We start from the raw sequence: 24,134 nt of genomic DNA, 5'->3' as shown, positions 1-24,134 counted from the left end.
TTGGCAACCACAAGTGTGTTCTCTTTGTCTATGAGTCTGTTTCTGTTTCATAGATAAGTTCATTTAGATTTAGATTCCACATATAAGTGATATATGATATTTGTCTTTATCTTTCTGACTTTCTTCACTTAGTATGATAATCTCTAGGTCTGTCCTTGTTGCTGCAAATGGCATTATTTCGTTGCTTTTTATGGCTGAGTAATATTCCATTGTATATATGTACCACATCTTCTTTATCCATTCATCCGTTGATGGACATTTAGGTTGTTTCCATGATTTGGCTATTGTCAACAGTGCTGGAAAAGCTACTTTTAATATTCAGTAGGCCAAATAGCAGAGTCTTTGGTGTCAGTCAAGGTATGAATACTTGAAAGATGTGACTGGCTGAAATGCTGGCCAGGTCTGCATCGGGACCCTTCCAATTCAATACCACTGACCCAGGAATCTGAGTTCTCAGTTAGGGCCAGTGACTGTCCCTAAAGGTGAAGTTTAAACTAAATGATCTATACATTGTTATTTTACTGTTGACACTGAAGAATATTTTATGAAGTTCTTAAATTAACTTGTTAAACAAATTACAGAAATATCAGTGCCTCTCCATCCATTCACTCAAGTTCACAATTTCAGCATGGTGGTTACAGCATGTTTTTTGTTATTCTCTCGGCTTTACTTTTTATGTTGATCAAAAGGTTTAGGGAAATATACCTGTAAGGAAGGAAGACGTCACGAAGAGAACCCAGGGCTTGTGTACATTGCAAGCCTGTGTCCTGAAGCAGCTGTGACCCTGAAATCCTAGCGGGCAGTTTCGCAAGGTGTTCACGGGCCTTGGTGTGGCGTCTTTTGTGAGGTTCCCACTTGGCTTCCTGGCACGAGGTGTAGTTATGAGCCTGCTTCTCATTCTGTCTGGATTCTGTTGGTCTGCAGCTGGGAAGAGCTTTCTTTGCCAGATCCCTGCCCAGTTCTTTTTTTCTTGGCAGGTTCATTTACCTTTTTTTTTTCATAGTTTGTCTCCCAAACAGTCCCCAACCTGGAACCATGATAATCAGTTTCCTGGGCTTCCTACTCTTGAAGGTGAGGAAGCTGTTATGGTCCTTCGTGCCCAGCACTGCCTGTTCTCTGACCTTGCCACAAGTGTTTAAACAGATTTCAAAGGGACATCGTATTCCAGTGCATTGAAGATGCCTCATCAGGGGGCTCTGTGATTGAGTGGGTTTTCTGACCTTGTAATTACATGTAGGCCCACATGGCCTCCTACCCCCAAAGACAGAGACTTAAATCTTACCGTAGAATAGAATTTGCAACAGGTATGGTTATGAAAATGAGAAGACCGTGAGAAGGAGTATTTATGTGATGAATCTACACTGACTTGTATAAAATGCTGTTTAATGTTTTATGGATGTTTGCATGTATATATATGCACACCACACGTATGTTTATGATAGAAATGATGTTGCAACTATCAATCAAGAAGACTCCATTTTTTCATGATTGAATTAAAATAGCTTATTATTTTTTTTTTTTTTGAAATATAGCAAGATCAACTTTACACCTGGGCTGCAGTTAGTCAACCTACACACTCACTGGATTATATAGAAGGGCAGTTTCCCAGGAGAGTCCCAGCTGCTTGGCCACCATCTAAACCGCCTGATGAAGAACACAGGCCCAAGGATGCTGACACAGGTAGGGCCCCGGGAAGAGTTAATATTCTGAAAGTAACATCGAATAACTGTGCAGTACCTACTGGGTATTGAGTCTGGGTTTCCCTTCAAGTATTTCTTAGATTATAATCTGCATATATCTCAAGCTAAATCACTGTGAAGCTTGTTAAATTGAAAATTCTTATGCCCCATCTTCAAGGCTGCTGAGTCCTGGGGAACGGGACCCTGGGTTGTCCAGTTACCACAGTGTGTATAAAGTCCGAGAACCACTGCTTCGGGGTCCTGCTGTGGCCACCAACCCCGGGGAAGCTGCACACTCCTCATGGGCTGAGAGCTCGGAAAGGAACTTTCTGCCTACTGGCTTCAAAGGTGGTGGCCACCATACCTCTTTCCCCTGTCTCTTCCCTTACTGCTTTCTTTGAACTTTTCTTCGTTTTTTTCTTTGCCTTCAGAGATAACTGACAGAGGCAAAATAGAGAAACATGTTTTACTAAATCTAAATTTTAAGTAATTAAAAAAATTGTTCAGTGTTCAGATGTAATATTTTTCTAAAAAATATTTCCTTTTGGTTTTTTTTCTCTTTGTCTCTTGTGTCATCCTAAAATATTTTGTGTTATTTTTGAAGTATTTTGAAGGTAACATGAGATTAATGTCAGCTTTATATGGAGCCTGAAGCTAGGAAAGCACTTTGTATTTATTGTATTGAATTAAGAATCCTATTTTTGTAACAATGTTTTTATGGAATTTGGTTGTTTATCATTATCTAACTCATGAGCTCCCTTTAAAGCCAACAATGACCCACACTGTCAGGGACTTTATTCTAGGCTCCTGCCCAAAGGTATGCAGAGGGGCCTAGTGCTTATAACCTCTGTTTTTCTCCCAGTCCTGGAGCGATGCATTTACCTGTTTCTTCTTTGCACTGAGGCACTTAATGGGGGCCCACACCTAATGCTGCATGTCCCCCTTTCACTGTCTGATGCTTTTGAAACACTGCTTAGTGTTTACTTGGTGGACTATACTCCCTGAAATGAACCACATACAAGAGATGCAATGTAGGACATGTGTTCTGTGTAGGGCTCTGAGTTTCCTGTGGTGCAGAGAACAGTTGATCAAGGGCCAAGGTAGACCTTCAGAGACGAGGGGGTGCTGACATAATAACACATGAAAAAAACAAGCACATAAAAGCAAATTTAGTTTTAAAAGGAAAAGCATATAACTAAAATAATGATCCCATTAAATACACTATTTTATTTGTTTATGTTAAAAATTACTTACTGGTTAGGAAATAACTAGGTGTAGATATAGTAGAATCGGTCAATTTCAATGAGTTATTTTAACAGTTGTTCATATCTTGTGTTTTACATCATTGATTAAGATGATGTTTTCATTTTTTTCTTCCCTAGTGTGTCTACTTCTCTCAATTTTAACTGAAACATTTTATGTTACTGATTTTATTGTATACTGGAGGAACACTAGGTGGAAAGTTAATTAGTGATCATCTGAATTTTAGTTTGGTAGGAGATGATAGTCGGAATTGATGTCAGGAAGTTTGTAACCTAGTTTTTTCTTCATTATTTGATGTAGCTTGCAAAATGCCAGAGCAGCAATTTTTAATATAACAACTTGTCTCCTTTTAAAATATGCCTTCTTGAAGAGGATGATGGAGGTAAGTAGAAAATAGTTTAATGTAGTGACTTGTTTTTCTCCAATTGATCTGTTTTAAACCCAATAGCCCAACAGGTGTTTTGTCCAAATTGTCTAATGGCCCTTCTAAACTTTTCTTGCTGTGAATCCATGGGGCATTCTCATTCTGGGGCATTCACCTTCCCTGTCGTAGGCAAGCAGTCAGTTGTAAGAGTGAGAATGTAGATAATGTAGTAAAAACTGTGCATCGAGTCTACTGTTTTAAAAAAAATAGGTGTGAATTGTAGTCTTCGATAATGTGATTATTAAAAGTGATAAACTATTTCCAGTGCACTTGACTGTGATTGGTGCAAGGGTGTCACGGCTAAAATCACTGTTTGCAGCATCTGGTCCCTCTCAGTTTTGACTTAAAGAGCTCAATGACTTTTTTTCTTTTTGAAGAAGAAAGACTTGTGGTTCCGTCTTAAAAAATTGCCAACTTGGTTTTTCTTTTTTTTCCCCTTTCGGCTCTTCTCCACACTGGTTACTACTCCACATGTCTGGCTAATTCAGATTCGTGGTGCTGCCTTTCTCGGAAAACTCACTTTTGTTTTTCCATGATCCATTTTGTGAAACGGGTTTTTCTCCACCTTCACCTATTGATGTAGAAACGGACCCTCTGCTATGTGAGTCTGAGTGCAGAGGCTGCGGTGAAGCCTCGAGGGCTGTGGATTCCTGGGAATCTTCGGCTCCCAGCCTGTTCCCTGCAGCCTGTCTACATTGCCTCCACAGTGGAGCCTGACTGTCTGAAGTCTGTAGAATGTTTCCTGGAAGGACAAGGCTGGAAGGGAAGTTGGGAAGCAATGTGCTTGCTCCAGAAGTTTGTGGCGGAAATTGTAATAAGAAGAAAACTTTTTACTTACCTTGTTTTCTCTTTCTCTTTACTCTCTTCATTTTCCTTCACTTAATTGATATAACCCACCTCCCTGCCACAGTGGTTCTTTCTTCTAGAGCCCCGTGGCATTTTATTCATATCTCTATCATGTGGATTATTTAGATATGTAATTTTTCTGTCTCTACATATCTGTCTTTTGTGTAGACTCCTGACGTTTCAAGACCTTTGGACACCTATTATATACTTAAATATTTGAGTGAAAAAATGAAGACCTTTTGTTGAAAAAGATAAAAATAAATAAAATATCTACTCAGCATATGAATGCAAGTATCTGATGGAAGGCGGTGTGCTGAAACAGCTTGAGGACCATTTTAGGGGCTCACTACCAAGCTTCAAAAGTTATTCGATAGATTTACACAAAGAGAGAATTAACTTTAGTTTTGAATGTGTGAAGAACAGGGTCAAGATGTCTAGGTGTGAACAGAGACTTGATCATTCTTGGTGTGTCTTTGGAAAATCAAGGCCCTTATCTTCCTTTAAAAATGTGAATGATCAAGAGAGTGAATGGAGGACTTATTTTAGAAAGGCAGTTCTGGACACAAAAAATCCTGGAGGAAAATATGGAAGGAGAGCTGTTAGAAACACGACAAGCTTTTTGTGTAGAAATCTTAAAATATCTGTTTACATGCTGGCTGAAAGAATGGTAACCCACCTTGGCTTCAAAAAAATGATCTGAGCAGCTTATGAGTATGTGAGGTGTACAAGAGGATTACAAAGGAAAACAGATTAAACTGAAAGGAATTGGGGTGGGATAGGGAGGGTGGGAGGGAGGGAGATGCAAGAGGGAAGACATATGGGAACATATGTTTATGTATGACTGATTCACTTTGTTATAAAGCAGAAACTAACACACCATTGTAAAGCAATTATACCCCAATAAAGATGTTAAAAAAAAAAACAGAAACCCCAAAATAAAAAAAATTAAAAAAAATAAAAAAACAAAACAAAACAAAACTGAAAGGAATTTAGGATGGGGCAATAAAATGAGGCTAGGGTGAACTAGCATCCTGAAGTGTATTTCAGAAGGACTTGGCAGTTTTTAAAGGTAGTTGAAATTTATGCCTTGGGTTTAAGGTAGAAGGGAAGTGGAAACAAGTCTGTATCACGCCTTGTGTGTCTGTGAAATGAAAAGCAACAGTCCCAGAAGGACAACTTTGCTGTCCTCTAGTATCCAAAAGAAGGCTTTCTACTGGTTCTTAATAAAGGAGATTCTGTGGGATGAAATGCAAATAACAGCATCCTGACCCTATTTCCAGGTCTGTCCCAATGCTTTAACACATGTTCACTTGAGGTAAAGCAGAGATTCTGTAAGGGGCCGGGGGATGTTTGATGGCATTCGTCTCTCAAGGAATAAAATGCTCTAGAAGAGATCAACTGTGTCTCCTGGAAATGATTCTCCATGTTAAGTTTTATTTTGATCAGCCTGCATTTCCCCCTTATATATGCAAGCTAACGCCCATGTGTGGACAACCTTTGTTGGCAATGACGGGCAGATCCAGACTATTAAATAATCAAATATGCAGAATAGTGTTGACTCCTTTTAGGAAAATTACATGTATAACCCCATCTTCATTTGTGGAAGGACAGGGTATACCAGAAGTAAAGACATCTACCATTTGTTAGGCCACTAATCGTAAGTCATGCTATTTAAATGAAATTTAATGAATTCTCTTTCAATTAAATTGACTAGATTTGAATCAAATTGATGTATAGAATTAAAGAAGCATAATTTAGTTATTTTATATAAGTGCATTTCTCACTAAAATGTAAGTTTTTGGAGATTTCTTAATTCATTTTTCAGAAGGCATATTTTGTATATTTAAAGGGGTGATTTGATTTACTTTCCCTTCTTACCAGAGTGTCATGTCCTGCTTATTTTTCTTGCTGTCCCCTCTACAAATGTAAAACTCATCCACATATGTTTTGTTTTATAAGTCATAGGCTTATTTGTGATGATAGATCATTTCTAGAACATATTTGGAATTGTGGGGAGTCCAGAACTGTTTGTGAGGTAACTTTAAAAACATGGAACATTTGAAGTTTTGTCAGGAAGGTTATTTCTCCTACTTTGCTTCACAGTAATATTTTAAAACCAGTCTAGTTTCTTAATCCTTAGGGCAGGTGAGTGGAGGAGTTGGCAGTTAAGATGTGCCCTTGAGAGCTTCCCTGGGTCACTCCGAAAGCAGCCGTCCTGTTGATGAAGGGGGCTGTCTGGACTGTCTTCGGACGCGGGGCTGAGGAGGAGGGGCTCCCGAAAGCTCCAGGCCCTGCGGGGAGGGTGTCGGGGTGAGGGCCCGGGGGTTCGCACAAGGGGTCGTCGCTCTGAGGATGCTGGAACCCAGTGGGCTTCTTACCTGCCTGCCCACGGGCTCCCGACTCGGCCGGTGCTCAGAGGCAGCTCACTGGGCGCAGCCCGGGCCCTGGCTTCCCTCTACGGGCAGCGCTTTTTGCGATTTTTCATGCTTCTCTTTACTCTTTCTCTTTCCCTTCCTTCTTTTTCCTCTTTCTTACTTTTATTCTCCCCTATTTTCTTTCTCCTTGACCTTTATTTTTCTTTCTTCTCTTGATTATTCTCGTTCATTTTCCCCTGGCTTTATAGTTATTCTATACATTTCTTTCACCTTAACATCTTGACCCTCTAGAACTCCTGTACTACAGCTTACGATTTTGAAGAGAATATTTTGACGTATAAATTTCTCCTAGATGTCATGACACACTGATTCAAGGAAGTAAGTGTAGTGAAAGAGGTGAGGGTGGGAGAATGAACTCAATTCAGGTAGCCGTTGAATTAGATAGAGAGAAACTCAAAGTTTAGGTGTAGGTGATCAAAACATTGCAATATTGATAAGTCTTTCTAGTTCATTGTTCTGGTGAGGTGTACACATTCTTTTTACCATCAGAGCCAGAAGTTTGCTTTTTTGGGCAGGTCACGAGGTCTAGGGCTATAGACAAAAGCTGGGAAACCCTGCGTGCGTCTCTAAGGGAAAGAACTATTCGTGACACCCCCAGGAGACCCTGTGGGCTCTTCCTGCACCATCTACATAGAAAGACAGGAAGAGAAAATGTTCTAGTCTGTACAAAGCCCCAGGACTTTGTCTCAAGTCTCCTGTGTTTGGGAGGATTTGGAGGTGACGAAAACGAGCAGAAAACAAAAGGCATTCAGGACTCTGGGTTTGCTTTAATATTAACTGTCCTCGCTTTGATGTTAAAGCTCCTTCTTCAAAACTGGCCAACTCTGGTGTTGTGTTCAGAGTAGAAATTTGTCAGTGTAAGAGACAAACGTTTTGATTAACTTAGTGAAATGCAGTATTTGGGAAAAGGCCTGCATTGTTAATATTCTGTTGCCACGGTGACACGTGTTGGTGAGTGATTATGTCATTGCTGTTCTCAGTGATTTTGTCCTGAAAGATGTTCTCTCAGCTCAGGTGCAGGCCCAGCGCCCACTTTCCTGGGGCTCCTGCTTCGCTTCCATGGTTTCTTCATTCTTTGATCTCTCCTTTCATCTCCTCCCACAACTACTCAACACATATTTTAAACATCTGCGGTGCACCGGGCACTGTTGTGGATGCTGGGGATTCATTAAGAAAGAATCTACGAAGTCTTTCTTCACAGTGTTTGACTTAGTCGAAGGGAGAGTGAAGTCGGCAAACAAGTGAATTCTGCAGGCTTTCCTTAGAGAACCCACACTGTGGAGAGAGAGAGGGAACAGGGTGCTCCCGGGAGCGGGTGGGGGCGGGGTCACGGGGGTGCTCCCCGGAGCGGGTGGGGGCGGGGGCAGACATTCTCGCCCTGCCCCCATTGGACATCCTGTGGCCAGAGTGGGGCTGGCGTGTTACAGGGTGTGAGGAAGGCCAGTGTGGCCAGAGCCCTGTGAGCGGGTGTGGAGCCAGAGAGGTTGGGGTGTAGGCAGGTGGAAGGAGGTCCGTGGGCCCAGGTGGAGACGGTGCTTTAATCCAAGTGAAATGAGAACTTTCAATTTAGTTTAGCAATATGTTGTACGATTTAAACCACGACTGCCTTTTATTTTTTCTATGCATTGTCACATACATGTCACATACTAAAATGCTGCTGAATTGGGAAGGTCTGAAGTATCCCTCATAGCGACAGCTGTGTGCTGTCAGGTGTCTGGTCTGCATGCCAGTCGGGGGCAGGGGGCAGCGTGAAGGTCAGGTGACAGACTCATCTTTGTCTCACCACCAGCCACTGTGTCGGGGCCTCGGTTCCTCACCACAGATGCCCAGGATGGGCAAGGGGAGTCGTTCTCAGACTCCCATCCACAGAGCGCTGGGGATTCCTGGAAGCTCTCTTAGGTTTTTATGTAACTCCCGTGCAAGCTTCACTTAGAGGAAAGTATCCCCTAGCTTAGAAAACAAAAGAAAACATGGCCTTGGTTACCCCTTAGGTTTTCCAGCATGAAGAATTTTCAGTCCCGTAGGTTCTCAAATGACAATTACTCATTGCCTCTTGGTGAGCACTCATTACCTCTCACTGAGAGTGGAAGGTCAGTTGTCAATAGTCAGGTAAGGCAACCAAGATCCCACCCTTCCAGACTGGGGAGTTGGCTTCTGTCACTGTACAGACTTAAGTGAATAATACAGTGAATGTCTTGGCAGATACTTCATGGCACAAAGTAGAAACTAGGAGTTGAGACAAATAATCATGACTGATGTGTAAAGAAGGGTGTAGAGATAATCTAATTTAAAAAATACCTAATGACATGGGTGTGTCATTTTGTGTGTTACATGTACTCAAAAGCAGTCATGTCCTCATAACATGGAGGTATAATCTGGGTGTTTGGATGCTTATTATGAAAGGTAGCCTGGGTGTTTTTGTGCTTATTATGGTTGAAGGTATATTACAGTTAGTTTCATTTTGTGATCAGAGAAATGGGAAAATTTGCTCTTTAACATATTGCCTGTCTTCTTCCTTTTCAACCCAGAGTCTCAATCTGCTGTTTTAGAAACTCCGAAAAAATATTCAGATGCTGCTCAGCAGGTAAGATTTAATTAGGATGTCAGCTCCCTTTCCTCTCTTATTTGCCTCTGCTTTATCTTTCCATCTGCCCAGCCAGCTAGGTGGCCATGTTTCTCAGCCTGCAGGGGACTCCAGTCAGGTGGGAGGGGGTTTTCTTTCATTTAGACTTTGTGAAGGAAATCAGCCTGGAAGTGGCACTGGGCACAAACTCCTCAGCATCCATGTTGTTCCATGTCCTGCCGGAGAGCTGGGCCCACAAGTGCTGGCTCCATCAGGAAACAGCGGCTGCTCAGGTGTTGTATAGAGATGGGCCTGGTTGCACTAAGAGTCACGTGGATATGATTTTTTATAAGATGTGCCAGGGCTTTTCTAAAACCAAATAATATTCTTAAGTTGCTTTGGCGGATGAAACATTAGTTAGTGTCTGTTTAATTTCCACAGAAACTTTCTTATTCTGTTACTAAAGAAGCCACATTTTGTGCCTTTTTTTCTTGCACCAAAATGCACTTCCTGTAAAAATAGGAAACACTTATATGAAATAGTAATTGTGGTTAGCAATTGCTTTTTTGGTTATAAAACCATTTTTAAAATTTATTTATACATTCTCCTAACTCTACCTTTGAAAATAACTTAGTGTTAGAAATTACCATCAAGAAGTGTGTTTTCTGGAGTGGGATCTGAGTAGAAAATGAGACGGCTGCTTCCTGAGTTTCAGGCCCAGGTCAGTTTCTGGTCAGTTTGTGACAACATACTCAGGCTATCTGGGACATAGTGTTCTTCTCTGTAAAATCAAAGAATCTGTTGATTTTTGAGAACTTTTCCAAGTATAAAATGACTTCCTTTTTTAAAAGAAGCAGCCCTGCATCATACATGAAAGTTTATTCCTCCTGGAGGATAAATAAGGATATAAATTGGTTGAGAACTTCGTTTTATAAATTATCTGGTGCTTTTCAGAAATATAGCTATTCTGTTCACTTTCATAAGAGTAAAGATGCTCTTAAGGATAATGTCATAAAACAGGTTTTCCCAGCTGCTTTTTTTTTTTTTTTTTTTTTTAAGAGCAGAGACTTCCATCAGGCTGGGGCACTTGAAGAGCCCTGGTGGACTGAGCTGGTAGTTCATTAACTGTGATTAGCTAACATGATTAGCCAGTAGTGAATACAATGAAGAAAAATGAAAAGAGGTTAAGAGAAATAAAGTGAGAAATAATTAAGAAAAACAGTGCCCTCAAAATATCTTCTCATTATTTTTGCAATGCTATTTTTGGCATGACTAAGCTGTGATCTGTGATAATATGTTAGATCTTTCTAGTTCTTATTTCCAGGACGTATATTACTGGATTCTCTGTTATATTGATAATGCCAAAGAAAACCTGGACAAAAAGTATTCTATACTATCAACGGTGACCAAACACCAACAACATTACTTTGTGTATTAAGATTCCAGCTGGAATAATTCAAGGCAGATATTCATGTGTGTAAAATTATAGTGATTTTCTATGTTTCATGAGCTCTGAACCAATAATAAGCAGAAAACCTGATGAACTGGGTGATTTTAAAACATCTGATGTTACAGCTTGGAAACTCACAGGGGAAATAGATTGATTTAAATTTCACACCTTCTCATTTCCTTGTTGCCAGTGAAGTGTCTAGAAGATAGAAAATATAATAAATTAATTTGGTGGTAAGATTGTTGGGAAGCAGTTGAAGCCTAGCCCTCAGTAATGACATCATGTACTCTTGGAATTGGTGACTCTTTATCATAAGTTTACTTAGGGACTGGTTCGTTTTTGAGATGATGTGTGTCTCTTTCATAAGAGCCTAAAGTAACCACCATAAAAGGGATTCAGGAAACTAGAATTAATTACCTATGGACTGTGCACCTGTTCTTTTACTGCATTATCTTATGTGATTCTTATAATAACCCTTTAAAGTAACTATTATAATTCATATTTAACTGATAAGAAAATGATGTTTATAGGAGTTAACTTGCTTCAGACCAAAAATTGATAAAGGGTAAGAGCCATGGTATGAACGTAGGTCTGCTCGACTTTATACCTCCTGTTCTCTCCACTATGACAAAAATTAGACTTTTGCATGTGTAATCAAACTGCAGCTGTTTAATACGATCTCATGCCAAAATCATCAAATGGATGAGGTGAGAAGTTTATTTTAAGTTATTCTATTGTATTTATACCATTTATAAGAGACTGATGTCAAGATATGTTTTAGAGGCATAGATTGAAGCTGATTAGGCCACAGACACGTGTTTAACTCTGCTAAATTGTGTCAATTTTACTAACTTCAGTGCTTCACTGCTCTTTAAAAAAAAAGTACAGTTCTGTTTTTTACATAGCGCGCCTTGCCTCTTAGTTACTAGAGAGCAGTCTGTCTGTGAGCTTCCCCTGCAGAGGAAGTGGGGGGCTTCCTGTGGGTTTGCTGTGTGACTGATGAAAGCTATGCACGCAGAGAGTGGGGCCCTCCACAGAGGTGAAGTGCATCCTGTGCTCTCGGTTTTCTTTAGGTGTGCATCCAGGCACCTGTTCTCTCCACCCAAGCACGCTGGAATTTACGGAATTGGTTCTGTCTTTTGCTCTCTGCCTGTAATTAATAATTCTGAGAGCTCCATATCCCTAGACAAAACACATGATTCCTAAAGCCTTTTCTCAGCTGGAAGGAGTGGAAGGTGCGGGGATCCTCTGCATCTGTGGAGGGAGACATGTGGCCACCCCTGAGTGTTGTCACCCATGGTCTTGTGGGATCAGGAAGTTGTAAAACAAAACTGCTTTCTTTAGACCTCACTTACTGATTAATTTCAAGTAATATGCTCTGAAATCTGCTGCATCTAAATAATTATTTCATAAAGCGAAACAGAACTGTCTCAATTCTGTTTTTTATTCTTTGGCATTTGAAATACTATTTAAACTGTAAATCCTTTTGTATTCTACAATATATAAATAGCCAAATATCAATTACATTCTCTAGAAACATTTACTCCTATGTTAAATATTAATATATGTTAGCTAAAGTGGTTACCACCCAGTTTTAAACTAATTTTTAAATTATATAAATAATTTTAAATTAATAATAATAATTTTGAAATTATATATAAAATGTGTGCTTCAAAGTATTTTCCTAAAATTCTCAACATCTTTCCGATGTAAATGGACTAGTTGAAAGGTAAAGAGAATAGAATTTGATCTTTGAAAACACTAGCTTGGGGTAGGAATTGGTACATCAAAGCAATTGAAAGTTGGGTCTTCCTGCACTTTACGGTATGGATTAATTGAAAACAACCACGTCTATTACAAAGTGTTGGATAATGAAAATAAATTAACCAAGATCAAAACTTTCTTACCACATATGTTGTATGCAACTAAATTCTCAAAAGTCAGAAAAATGTGTATGATTTGAGGTGAGTGGCAAAATCCTATTTCAGTCCAGTTTTAACCTCCTTTGAAATTGGCTTAATTCTCTTCCCCCAGGATCCTGCTCTGATCAGTCCTCCCCAGTCCTCTCAGTGCCTAATTGGGTTACAAACTTAATTGAGGAATTGAGTATTCTTTTCTATTGGTTCTCCTTGTAGAGTATCTTTTCTAAAGCTCTTTATACAATGACCACTCACTACAATTTATTGTTTGTTTCAGAAACATGTTTATTTAGGAGCGAATCATGGAATGTGTATGAACGAGGGGGGGTGGCCTGGTTGATGGCACTTGAGGGTTACTCACCTGTGTCTTGACAGAGGCAAGTTCAGAGAGTGAAACAGAATTGGTCAGATCAAAAGAAAGGTGTGGGGAACGTAGTTCTGAAGGAATAGTGATGGAGACACAGAAACAAGGCACCTGAATTGCATGAGAATGTATTAGACATATCAAAGGTTAGGGGAAAATCGTATGTTCCTACTGAACTCTAAGGCAAAAAGTGACATTCATTCACGTGTTAATTATAAATCTAGCACACACAATTTCCAAGATGAGTGAGCAACTAAAATATAGACCAGAGAGAGGCAGCTTCAAGATGGTGGAGGAGTGAGACATGGAGATTGCCTTCCTCTCCACAAATACATCAGAAATACATCTACACATGGAACAACTCCTACAGAACACCTACTGAACACTGGCAGAAGACCGCAGACCTCCCAAAAGGCAAGAAACTCCCCACTTACCTGGGTAGGGCAAAAGAAAAAAGAAAAAACAGAGACAAAAGAATAGGGACAGGACCTGCACCAGTGGGAGGAAGCTGTTAAGTAGGAAAAGTTTCCACACACTAGAAAGCCCCTTCACTGGTGGAGACAGGGGATGGCGGGGGGGGGGGGAAGCTTTGGAGCCACAGAGGAGAGCACAGCAACAGGGGTGCAGAGGGCAAAGCGGAGAGATTCCCACACAGAGGATCGGTGCCGACCAGCACTCACCAGCCCGAGAGGCTTGTCTGCTCACCTGCTGGGCCAGGTGGCAGCTGGGAGCTGAGGCTCCAGCTTTGGAGGTAAGACCCCAGTGAGAGGACTGGGGTTGGCTGCATGAACACAGCTTGAAGGGGGCTAGTGTGCCACAGCTAGCTGGGAGGGTATCTGGGAAAAAGTTGGGACCTTCCTAAGAGGGAAGAGACCATTCTTTTGGGGTGCACGAGGAGAGGGGATTCAGAGCACCACCTAAACGAGCTCCAGAGACGGGCGTGGGAGATGAGCATGAGACACTAAGGTTGCTGCTTCAGCCATCAAGGATCCAGTGTGCAAGCACAGGTCATTATCCACACCTCCCTTCCTGGGAGCCTGTACAGTCCACCACTGCCAGGGTCCCATGATCAAGGGCCAACTTCCCTGGGAGAACACACGGCACGCCTCAGGCTGGTGCAATTATAGGGATCCCGCTGACCTCTGCTGCTCCAGGCTTGCCCCGCATTCTGTACCTCTTCCTCTCCCCTGTCTGAGTGAGTCAGAGCTACCTAATCAGCTGCAAGTTTAACCTCGTCCTGAGTGAAGAACAGATGCCTTCAGGTGGCCTACAGGCAGAGATGGGGCCAAATCCAAAGCCAAACCCCAGGAGATGTGTGAACAAAGAAGAGAAAGGGAAATCTCTCCCAGCAGCCTCAGGAGCAGTGCATTAAATATCCACAATCAACTTGGTGTACCCTGCATCTGTGGAATACCTGAATAGACAACGAATTATCCCAAAATTGAGGCGGTGGATTTTGGGAGCAATGATATATATATTTTGTTCCTTTTTCTCTTTTTGTGAGTGTGTATGTGTATGCTTATTTGTGTGGTTTTGTATGTATAGCTTTGCTTTTACCATATGTCCTAGGGTTCTGTCTTTTTTTTTTTTTTTAAGTATAGTTTTTAGCAATTGTTATCATTGGTGGATTTGTTTTTTGGTTTAGTTTTTCTATTCTTTCTTTTTTATTACTTTTTAATTTTTTATACTTACTTTTTATTTTAATAACTTTATTTTATTTATTTATTTATTTTTCTTTTACTTTCTTATTGTCTCCGTTTTCTTCTGTGCTGTGTGGCTGACAGGGTCTTGGTGCTCCAGCCGAGTATCAGGTCTGTGCCTCTGAGGTGGGAGAGCTGAATTCAGGACGTTGGTCCACCAGAGACCTCCTGGTTCCATGTAATATCGAAAGATGAAAAATCTCCCAGAGATCTCCATCTCAATGCTAAGACCCAGCTCCACTCAAGGACCAGCAAGCTACAGTGCTGGACACACTATGGCAAACAACTAGCAAAACAGGAACACAACCCTACCAACTAGCGGAGAGACTGCCTGAAATCATAGTAAGTTCACAGACACTCCGAAACACACCACCAGACGTGGTCCTGCCCACGAGAAAGAACAGTTCCAGCCTTATCCTCCAGAACACAGGCACTAGTTCCCTCCATCAGGAAGCCTACAAAACCCACTGAAACAACCTTAGCCACTGGGGCAGACACCAAAAGCAATGGGAACTACGAACCTGCAGCATGCAAAAAAGGAGACCCCAAACACAGTAAGTTAAGCAAAATTAGAAGACAAAGAAACAAACAGCAGATGAAGGAGCAAGGTAAAAACCCACCAGACCTAACAAATGAAGAGGAAATAGGCAGTATACCTGAAAAAGAATTCAAAGTAATGATAGTAAAGATGATCCAAAATGTTAGAAATAGAATGGAGAAAATACAAGAAATGTATAAGAAAGACCTAGAAGAACTAAAGAGCAAATAAACACTGATGGACAACACAATAAATAAATTAAATATTCTCTAGAAGGAATCAATACCAGAATAACTGGGGCAGAAGAACGGATAAGTGCCCTGGAAGATAAAATAGTGGAAATAACTACTGGAGAACAGAATAAAGAAAAAAGACTGAAAAGAATTGAGGACAGTCTCAGAGACCTCTGGGACAATATTAAATGCACCAACATTTGAAGTATAGGGGTCCCAGGAGAAGAAGAGAAAAAGAAAGGGATTCAGAATATATTTGAAGGGATTATAGTTGAAATCTTCACTAATATGGGAAAAGAAATTGTCAAGTCCATTAAGCGCAGAGAGTCCCACAGGATAAATCCAAGGAGACACACACAAAGACACATTAATCAAAGTATCAAAAATTAAATACAAAGAAAAAATATTAAAAGCAGCAAGGGAAAACCAACAAATAACCTACAAGGGAATCCCATAAGGTTAACAGCTGATCTTTCAGCAGCAACTCTGCAAGCCAGAAGGGAGTGGCAGGACATATTTAAAGTGATGAAGGAAAAACCTACAACCAAGATTACTCTGCCAAGCAAGGATCTCATTCAAATTCAACAGAGAAAATAAAACCATTACAGAGAAGCAAAAGCTAAGAGATTTCAACACCACCAAAGCAGCTTTGCAGCAAATGCTAAAGGAACTTCTTTAGCAGGAAACACAAGAGAAGCAAAAGACCTACAATAGCAAACCCAAAACGATTAAGAAAATGGTAATAGGAACACATATCGATAACTGCCTTAAATGTAAATGGATTGAATGCTCCAACCAAAAGACGTAGACTGGCTAAATGGATAGAAAAACAAGACCCATACATTTGCTGTCTACAAGAGACACACTTCAGACCTAGGGACACATACAGACTGAAAGTGAGGGGATAGAAAAAGATATTCCATGCAAATGGAAATCCAAAGAAAGCAGGAGTAGCAATTCTCATATCATATAAAATAGACTTAAAATAAAGCCTATTACAGCAAACAAAGAAGGACACTACATAATGATCAAGGGATCAATCCAAGAAGAAGATATAACAATTGTGAATATTTATGCACCCAACGTAGGAGCACCTCAATACATAAGGCAAAGGCTAACAGCCATAAAAGGGGAAATCGACAGTAACACAATCATAGTACGGGACTTTAACACCCCACTTTCACCAATGGACAGATCATCCAAAATGAAAGTAAATAAGGAAACACAAGCTTTAAATGATACATTAAACAAGATGGACTTAATTAATATTTATAGGACATTCCATCCAAAACCAACAGAATACACATTCTTCTCAAGTGCTCATGGAACATTCTCCAGGATAGATCATATCTTGGGTCACAAATCAAGCCTTGGTAAATTTAAGAAAATTGAAAGCATATCAAGTATGTTTTCTGACCACAATGCTATGAGGCTAGATATCAGTTACAGGAAATATCTGTAAAAAATACACACACTTGGAGGCTAAAATCTACACTACTTAATAACCAAGAGATCACTGAAGAAATCAAAGAAGAAGTCAAAAAATACCTAGAAACAGATGACAATGAAAACATGACGACCCAAAACCTATGGGATGCAGCAAATGCAGTTCTAAGAGGGAAATTATGGCAATACAATCTTCCCACAAGAAACAAGAAACATCTCAAATAAAGAACCTAAACTTATACCCAAAGCAATTAGAGAACGAAGAACAAAAATCCCCAAAGTTAGCAGAAGGAAAGAAATCATAAGGATCAGATCTGAAATAAATGAAAAAGAAATGAAGCAAAACAATAGCAAAGATCAATAAAACTAAAAGGTGGTTTTTGAGAAGATAAACAAAATTGATAAACCATTAGCCAGACTCATCAAGGAAAAAAGGGAGAAGACTCAAATCGATAGAATTAGAAATGAAAAAGGAGAAGTAACAACTGACACTGCAGAAATAAAAAAAGATCATGAGAGATTACTACAAGCAACTATATGTCAATAAAATGGACAACCTGGAGAAATGGACAAATTCTTAGAAAAGCACAACCTTCTAAGACCAAACCAGCAAGAAATAGAAAATATAAACAGACCAATCACAAGCACTGAAATTGAAACAGTGATTAAAAATCTTCCAACAAACAAAAGTCCAGGAGCAGATGGCTTCACAGGTGAATTGTATCAAACATTTAGAGTAGAGCTATCACCTATCCTTCTCAAATTCTTCCAAAATATAGCCGAGGGAGGAACACTCCCAAACTCATTCTACAAGGCCACCATCACCCTGATACCAAAACCAGATAAAGTGTCACAAAGAAAGAAAACTACAGGCCAATATCACTGATGAACATAGATGCAAATATCCTCAACAAAATACTAGCAAACAGAAAAGGATCATACAGCATGATCAAGTGTGGTTTATCCCAAGAATGCAAGGATTGTTCAATATAAACAAATCACTCAGTGTGATACACCATATTAACAAATTGAAGGAGAAAATCCTTATGATCATCTCAATAGATCCAGAAAAAGCTTTTGACAAAATTCAACACCCATTTATGATAAAAACCCTGCAGAAAGTAGGCATAGAGGTAACTTACCGCAACATAATAAAGGCCATATATGACAGACCCACAGCCACCATCATTCTCAGTAGTGAAGAACTGAAACCATTTCCTCTAACATCACGAACAAGACAAGGTTGTCCACTCTCACCACTGTTATTCAATATAGTTTTGGAAGTTTTACCCACAGCAGTCACAGAAGAAAAAGAAATAAAAGGAATCCAAAATGGAAGAGAAGAAGTAAAGCTGACACTGTTTGCAGAAAACATGATACTATACATAGAGAATGCTAAAGACGCTACCAGAGAACTACTAGAGCTAAGCAATGAATTTGGTAAAGTAGCAGGTTACAAAATTAATGCACACAAATCTCTTGCATTCCTATACACTAATGATGAAAAATCTGAAAGAAATTAAGGAAACACTCCCATTACAACAAAAAGAATAAAATACCTAGGAATAAACCTACCCAAGGAGACAAAAGACCTGTATGTTGAAAAGTATAAGACACTGATGAAAGAAATTAAAGATGATACAAACAGATGGAGAGATATACCATGCTCTTGGATTGGAAGAATCAACATTGTGAAAATGACTCTACTACCCAAAGCAATCTACAGATTCAATGCAATCCCTATCAAACTACCACTGGCATTTTTCACAGAACTAGAACAAAAAATTTCACAATTTGTATGGAAACACAAAAGACCCCGAATAGCCAAAGCAACCTTGAGAAAGAAAAACAGAACTGGAGGAATCAGACTCCCAGACTTCAGAATATACTACAAAGCTATAGTAATCAAGACAGTATGGTACTGGCACAAAAACAGAAATATAGATCAATGGAACAGGATAGAAAGCCCAGAGATTAACCCACTCTCATATGGTCACCTTATTTTTGATAAAAGAGGCAAGAATGTACAATGGAGAAAAGACAGCCTCTTCAATAAGTGGTGCTGGGAAAACTGGACAGCTACATGGAAAAGAATGAAATTACATCAGTCCCTAACACTGTACACAAAAATAAACTCAAAATGGATTAAAGACCTAAATGTAAGGCCAGACACTATAAAACTCTTAGGAGAAAATGTAGGCAGAACACTCTATGACATAAATCACAGTAAGATCCTTTTTGACCCACCTCCTAGAGAAATGGAAATAAACCCAAAAATTAAACAACTGAGATCTAATGACATTTAGAAGCTTTTGCACAGCAAAGGAAGCTGTAAGATGAAAAGACAACCCTCAGAATCGGAGAAAATATTTGCAAATTAAGCAACTGACAAAGGGTTAATCTCCAAAATTTACAAGCAGCTCATGCAGCTCAATATGAAAAAAACAACTCAATCCAAAAATGGGAAGAAGACCTAAATAGACATTTCTCCAAAGAAGATATACAGGTTGCCAACAAACACATGAAAGAAAGCTCAACATCACTAATCATTACAGAAATGCAAATCAAAACTACAGTGAGGTATCACCTCACAGCAGTCAGAATGGCCATCATCAAAGAATCTACAAACAATAAATGCTGGAGAGGGTATGGAGAAAAGGGAACCCTCTTGCACTGTTGATGGTAATGTAAATTGATACAGCTGCTATGGAGAACAGTATGGAGGTTCCTTAAAAAATTAAAAATAGAACTACCATATGACCCAGCAATTCCACTACTGGGCATATACCCTGCGAAAACCATATTTCAAAATGAGTAATGTACCACAATGTTCATTGCAGCTCTTTTTACAATAGCCAGGACATGGAAGCAACCTAAGTGTCCATTGAGAGATGAATGGATAAAGAAGGTGTGGCACCTATATACAATGGAATATTACTCAGCCATGAAAAGAAACGACTTTGAGTTATTTGTTGTGAGGTGCTTGGACTTAGAGACTGTCACACAGAGTGAAGTAAGTCAGAAAGAGAAAAATAAATAGTGTACGTGAACATATATATATATGGAATCTAAAAAAAGTGGTTCTGAAGAACCTAGGGGCAGAACAGGCATAAAGACGCAGATGTAGAGAATGTACTTGACAGAGGGAACTGGAAGGGTAAGCTGGGACGAAATGAGAGAGTGGCATGGACTTATATATACTACCAAATGTAAAATAGGTAGTGGGAAGCAGCTGCATCACACAGGCAGACAAGCTCCATGCTTTGTAACCACCTAGAGGGGTGCCATAGGGATGGTGGGAGGGAGACGCAAGAGGAAGGAGATATGGGGATATGTGTATATGTATAGCTGATTCGCTTTGTTATAAAGCAGAAACTTACACACCATTGTGGAGCAATTATACTCCAATAAAGATGTTAAAAAAGAAAAAAAGAAGGAAGGGACTAAATCTCTATGTCTTCTTTTTTATACCCAGTGCCTAGGTTAATATGTGTAGAAGGAATAAATAATAATGCCTGTTAACTTAAAAATATATATATACCAGAGTAAGAAAAAGACGAATTAAAGGGAATGAGGAAAGACGTGGTTGCAGTCCAAAATTATGGGTTAGTATTCCTTGAAGTTTGCCTCAGACTCTGAACCTTCTTATGTGCCATGAAAAACACTTTGGCGCAGGGACGGGGTCCTAGTCTGGAAGAGGTGAGACACAGTGAAGTGCCTGTGGAGGCACCGAGTTGGAAAATTGTGACATTTTAGCAAGGTGTTCACCATGATGCATTATGGGGAAGACAGGGATTTTCTGGAAAATACATTTTCATTTTATGGAAACTCCACCTAGCTGAGAGGACAAAAAATAGACATTTTAATTTTAGAAATAAAGAAAAAAGATAAATTGGTTTGTCAGTTTTAAGAGTGAAAACCAGCAGGCATCTGGAAAGCAGTTACAGTTTGTGGTGAGAATGTCAGAAAAGCATTAGAGATCACACATTGTTTTTGCTTTTCTCTGGGGCAGTAGGACTTGCAGGTGAAATCAAGTTGTGTCTTTGTTCTACTGAGCTTTAGCGGGTGTAAAATCCCTTTGTGCTGGGCAACATGGTTGATGACCTGTGGAGAAGGGCAAACAGTTCAAGCAGCTGCTCTAAAGCAGCGGTACCCAACCTTTTTTGGCACCAGAGACTGGTTTCGTGGAATACAGTTTTTCCACGGATGGGGTGGTGGTGTTTAGGCAGTAATGTGAGTGATGGGGAGCAATGGGGAGCGGCAGATGAAGCTTTGCTCGTTCTCCAACCGCTCACCTCCTGCCGTATGACCCGGTTCCTAACAGACTGCAGACTGGTACCAGTCCACATCCTGGGGGTTGGGGACACCTGCTCTAAAGGGATAGCTGAGCTGGTAAAAGTTCATAGCTTATAAAGGATGCTTCTTGGACGTGTGCTGACATGCCGTGTGCAAGGTAGTTGTGGTAGGTATTGAAGGAAATACAAAGAATTGTACAGTCTTGGGCCCTTCCATATATATAAAATGATCTGCAAGCTGTAATGTGATTTGGCCAAGGTATTTAGTGTATGTTGTATTACAGAATTTAAAAAATGGAACATTTTTTGAGAACTTATAATTTTTTGAGAACATTTTTTGAGAACTTATAATTAAAGACAGCTTCTTAGGGAGGGAGAAATTTAGAGCATGTCCTCAAAGTGATCATTTTTGGACAGAGGAAGGGAGGAGAGAGAGCATTTCAGATGGAGGAGAGATTGAAGATCCAGATATAGAAATGAGCATGCATCGCATTGGGAGGATATGGCAGGCGTGGGAGTCCTGGTGACGTGAGGGGTCGCACCCTCCATCCCTCCAGGCTCGCCGCAGCCCTGTTGGATCCCTGCAGTGGTCTCCCAGCTGGTCTAGTCACCCCAGTCTCAGTCCCTTCTGATCTGCCCTCCACAGCCCTCCAGAGCTGTCCTTCTAGGAGCCTAATGTACTCATGTCTGCTGTCTGCTCATGGCTTTTGAGAGAAGATTCAGACCCCTAGGTGACATGCAAGGCTTTCCCTTGCCATCCTCTGCTTTTAACCTCATCACCCACTATTTCCTACATGTCTGGTTTCTTACAGCCTTAAAATGACACCCTTGTTTTCTAGGCATTAGCATCCTTCATAACTGTTTTTGATATCTTTTCCTTCTCACTCCTACTGCCACCTTTTAATTCACTGAATTCCTATATCTTAGTCTAAACTCATGTCAAACTTCACTCCCTCTTAGACACGTCCCCAGAGAGGCCTCCATCTAGAGACCCCTTTTGATACCTCTGCTCTGGGACCTTATACTTACCTTGCTTTTCCATAATTATTGTGTTACACATGTCTTATAGACAGCTGACCTCCTTAAAGCTAAGACTCTCCCTACTCTACTTGTCCCTCCAATATCTAACATAGCACCTGACATTTTTGGGCAGATCAGAAAATGTTTGATGAATGAAGAAATATATCAGGGACCACACTTACTAGAGCAGAGGTGCTGGTTGGGGAGTCATAGAAATCCTGCTTCTGTTCACCCCATGGTGACTGAGGATTGGCTTTGGACCAGTTTTCCTGGGCACAACTCCCAGCTACCCTACTGTTACCCGAGGAACCTTAACAACGTATTATGTTCTCCATACCTTAATTTCCTCTTCTACAAAATGGGGATAATGATAACTCTGGTCTCATAGGGTTTTGTGAGATTTAAATGCACTGATTTTTATAAAGTGCTTAGAAGAGCTCCTGGCACATAGTAGGGTACTTCAAATGTTAGCTGTTGCCTCGTCATTATTGTCGCTATGTTTGGGCAATACTCTGGCTTCCAAAGTCGCTGTCATGGTGTAGTGTTGATCCTCATTATTTATAGATTCTGTATTTGCAAACCTGACAACCAGCTAGAATTTATTTGCAGCGCCCAGATCACTGCTTGCAGGGCTTTCCCTTCATTTGCAGGCACGTGCATACACCCCTGAGCCACACCACCAGACTTGCTGTGAGCTCTGTTCTTTAGAAGTTTAATGACCTTAGAGGCTAGTTGTGTGTTGGTGCAGAGTTGGTGCAGAGGGTGGTTAGAAGGTGAGACATTTATCCATGGATCATCACTGAAGGGAAACTGCAATGAGACTGTTTTTCTTCCTTGCACTAATTGGGAGAGTTGAGGAATATTTTGCTTTAGAGTTAGTGCAGGACCTTGCTGCAACTCAGGTAACGAGAGAGAGCATTCAGAAGATGTGAGGGAACCAAAAAGGTTGTTTATTTCCATTTTTTCTGACCCCTTTCCCAGACATGTTGTTTATTACTTCCACTCTTGTTATTCACTAATGATGGTGACTGTACCTTCCCATCAATGAGATGATCAATCAGCGCTATAGACATCAGAAGTTACACTGCCAATGATGATTTCTAACTGAACTCCCCCCACCCCTGCACCCTATATTTCTCATGTATGCAATGAAGGGGTTGGAAGACACTTGTCATTTCCATTCCAGTTCAGAAATATTCCATTTTCAGTATTCTTATCTTTTTCATTGTAAGGATTGCAGAGATGCTATTTTAGCTCTCTGTGTGACACTCTTCTTTTCCATAATATGTTCTGCTTTAAGGAGTCCAAGGTGAGTTATTTACCAGTCACCATATGTTCTGATACTTCTTTCTTGAAATTCCGTTTTCAAACTTGAAATCGATGGCACTTTACTTCTGTGCATAATATTATCAATTTAAAATCTAGGTTTCTTATAAGATTATGTACAGCATGTGTTGTTTTATTATAAATCTGGAATCTCCTTGGCTTTCTCCAAAGCCATAGAATGTTTTAGAATTTAGAGCATGAGACAGAGAATTTGTAGGCTTCTGTGAAGAGTAGAATTCAAATTTTACAGATGTCTAGAGGTATGCTAACTTGCCAGTAACATGGCCTTAGAATTTAGCAGAACTTGAAAATTTGAATATTGTAGAAAATGAATTGCATATCTCATATTAACATTTATAGAATAAACTCTCACGGTGTTAACTTACCAATAAGTGGTTTTATATTCTAGCCTCTGAAAGTATCTTGCTTACACAGTAAACATAATAAAGTTTCAAAGATGAGCAAATTAACTTTACAGGAAAAGCTTTCCTTGGACATATCTTGGCTTTCTTTTTCACAGTTTTAGACTTAATACAGTAATGTTTCTTTTTCTGGGAATCAGATAATCTTGTATTTTGAAAAATACTTTGGTGAACATACTATTTTTAATGACAACTTGTCTTTTGTGATATG

General features: G+C 40.0%; 1 protein-coding gene across 1 annotated transcript in view; it reads left to right on the top strand.

Annotated features, from left to right (window-relative positions):
• Positions 1-24,134, top strand: part of FMN2 (formin 2) — a 313,404-nt gene that overhangs the window by 83,944 nt on the left and 205,326 nt on the right. Inside the window, 2 exon segments of the mRNA XM_027094056.1 lie at positions 1,533-1,680; positions 9,176-9,231. Coding sequence (XP_026949857.1) covers positions 1,533-1,680; positions 9,176-9,231 — 204 coding nt within the window.

Source organism: Aethalodelphis obliquidens, unplaced genomic scaffold (genome assembly GCF_003676395.1).
Source record: "Aethalodelphis obliquidens isolate GAN/ISIS:26980383/991018 unplaced genomic scaffold, ASM367639v1 scaffold87, whole genome shotgun sequence".
NCBI lineage: Eukaryota > Metazoa > Chordata > Mammalia > Artiodactyla > Delphinidae > Aethalodelphis > Aethalodelphis obliquidens.
This window is presented reverse-complemented; position numbering and strand designations above follow the sequence as displayed.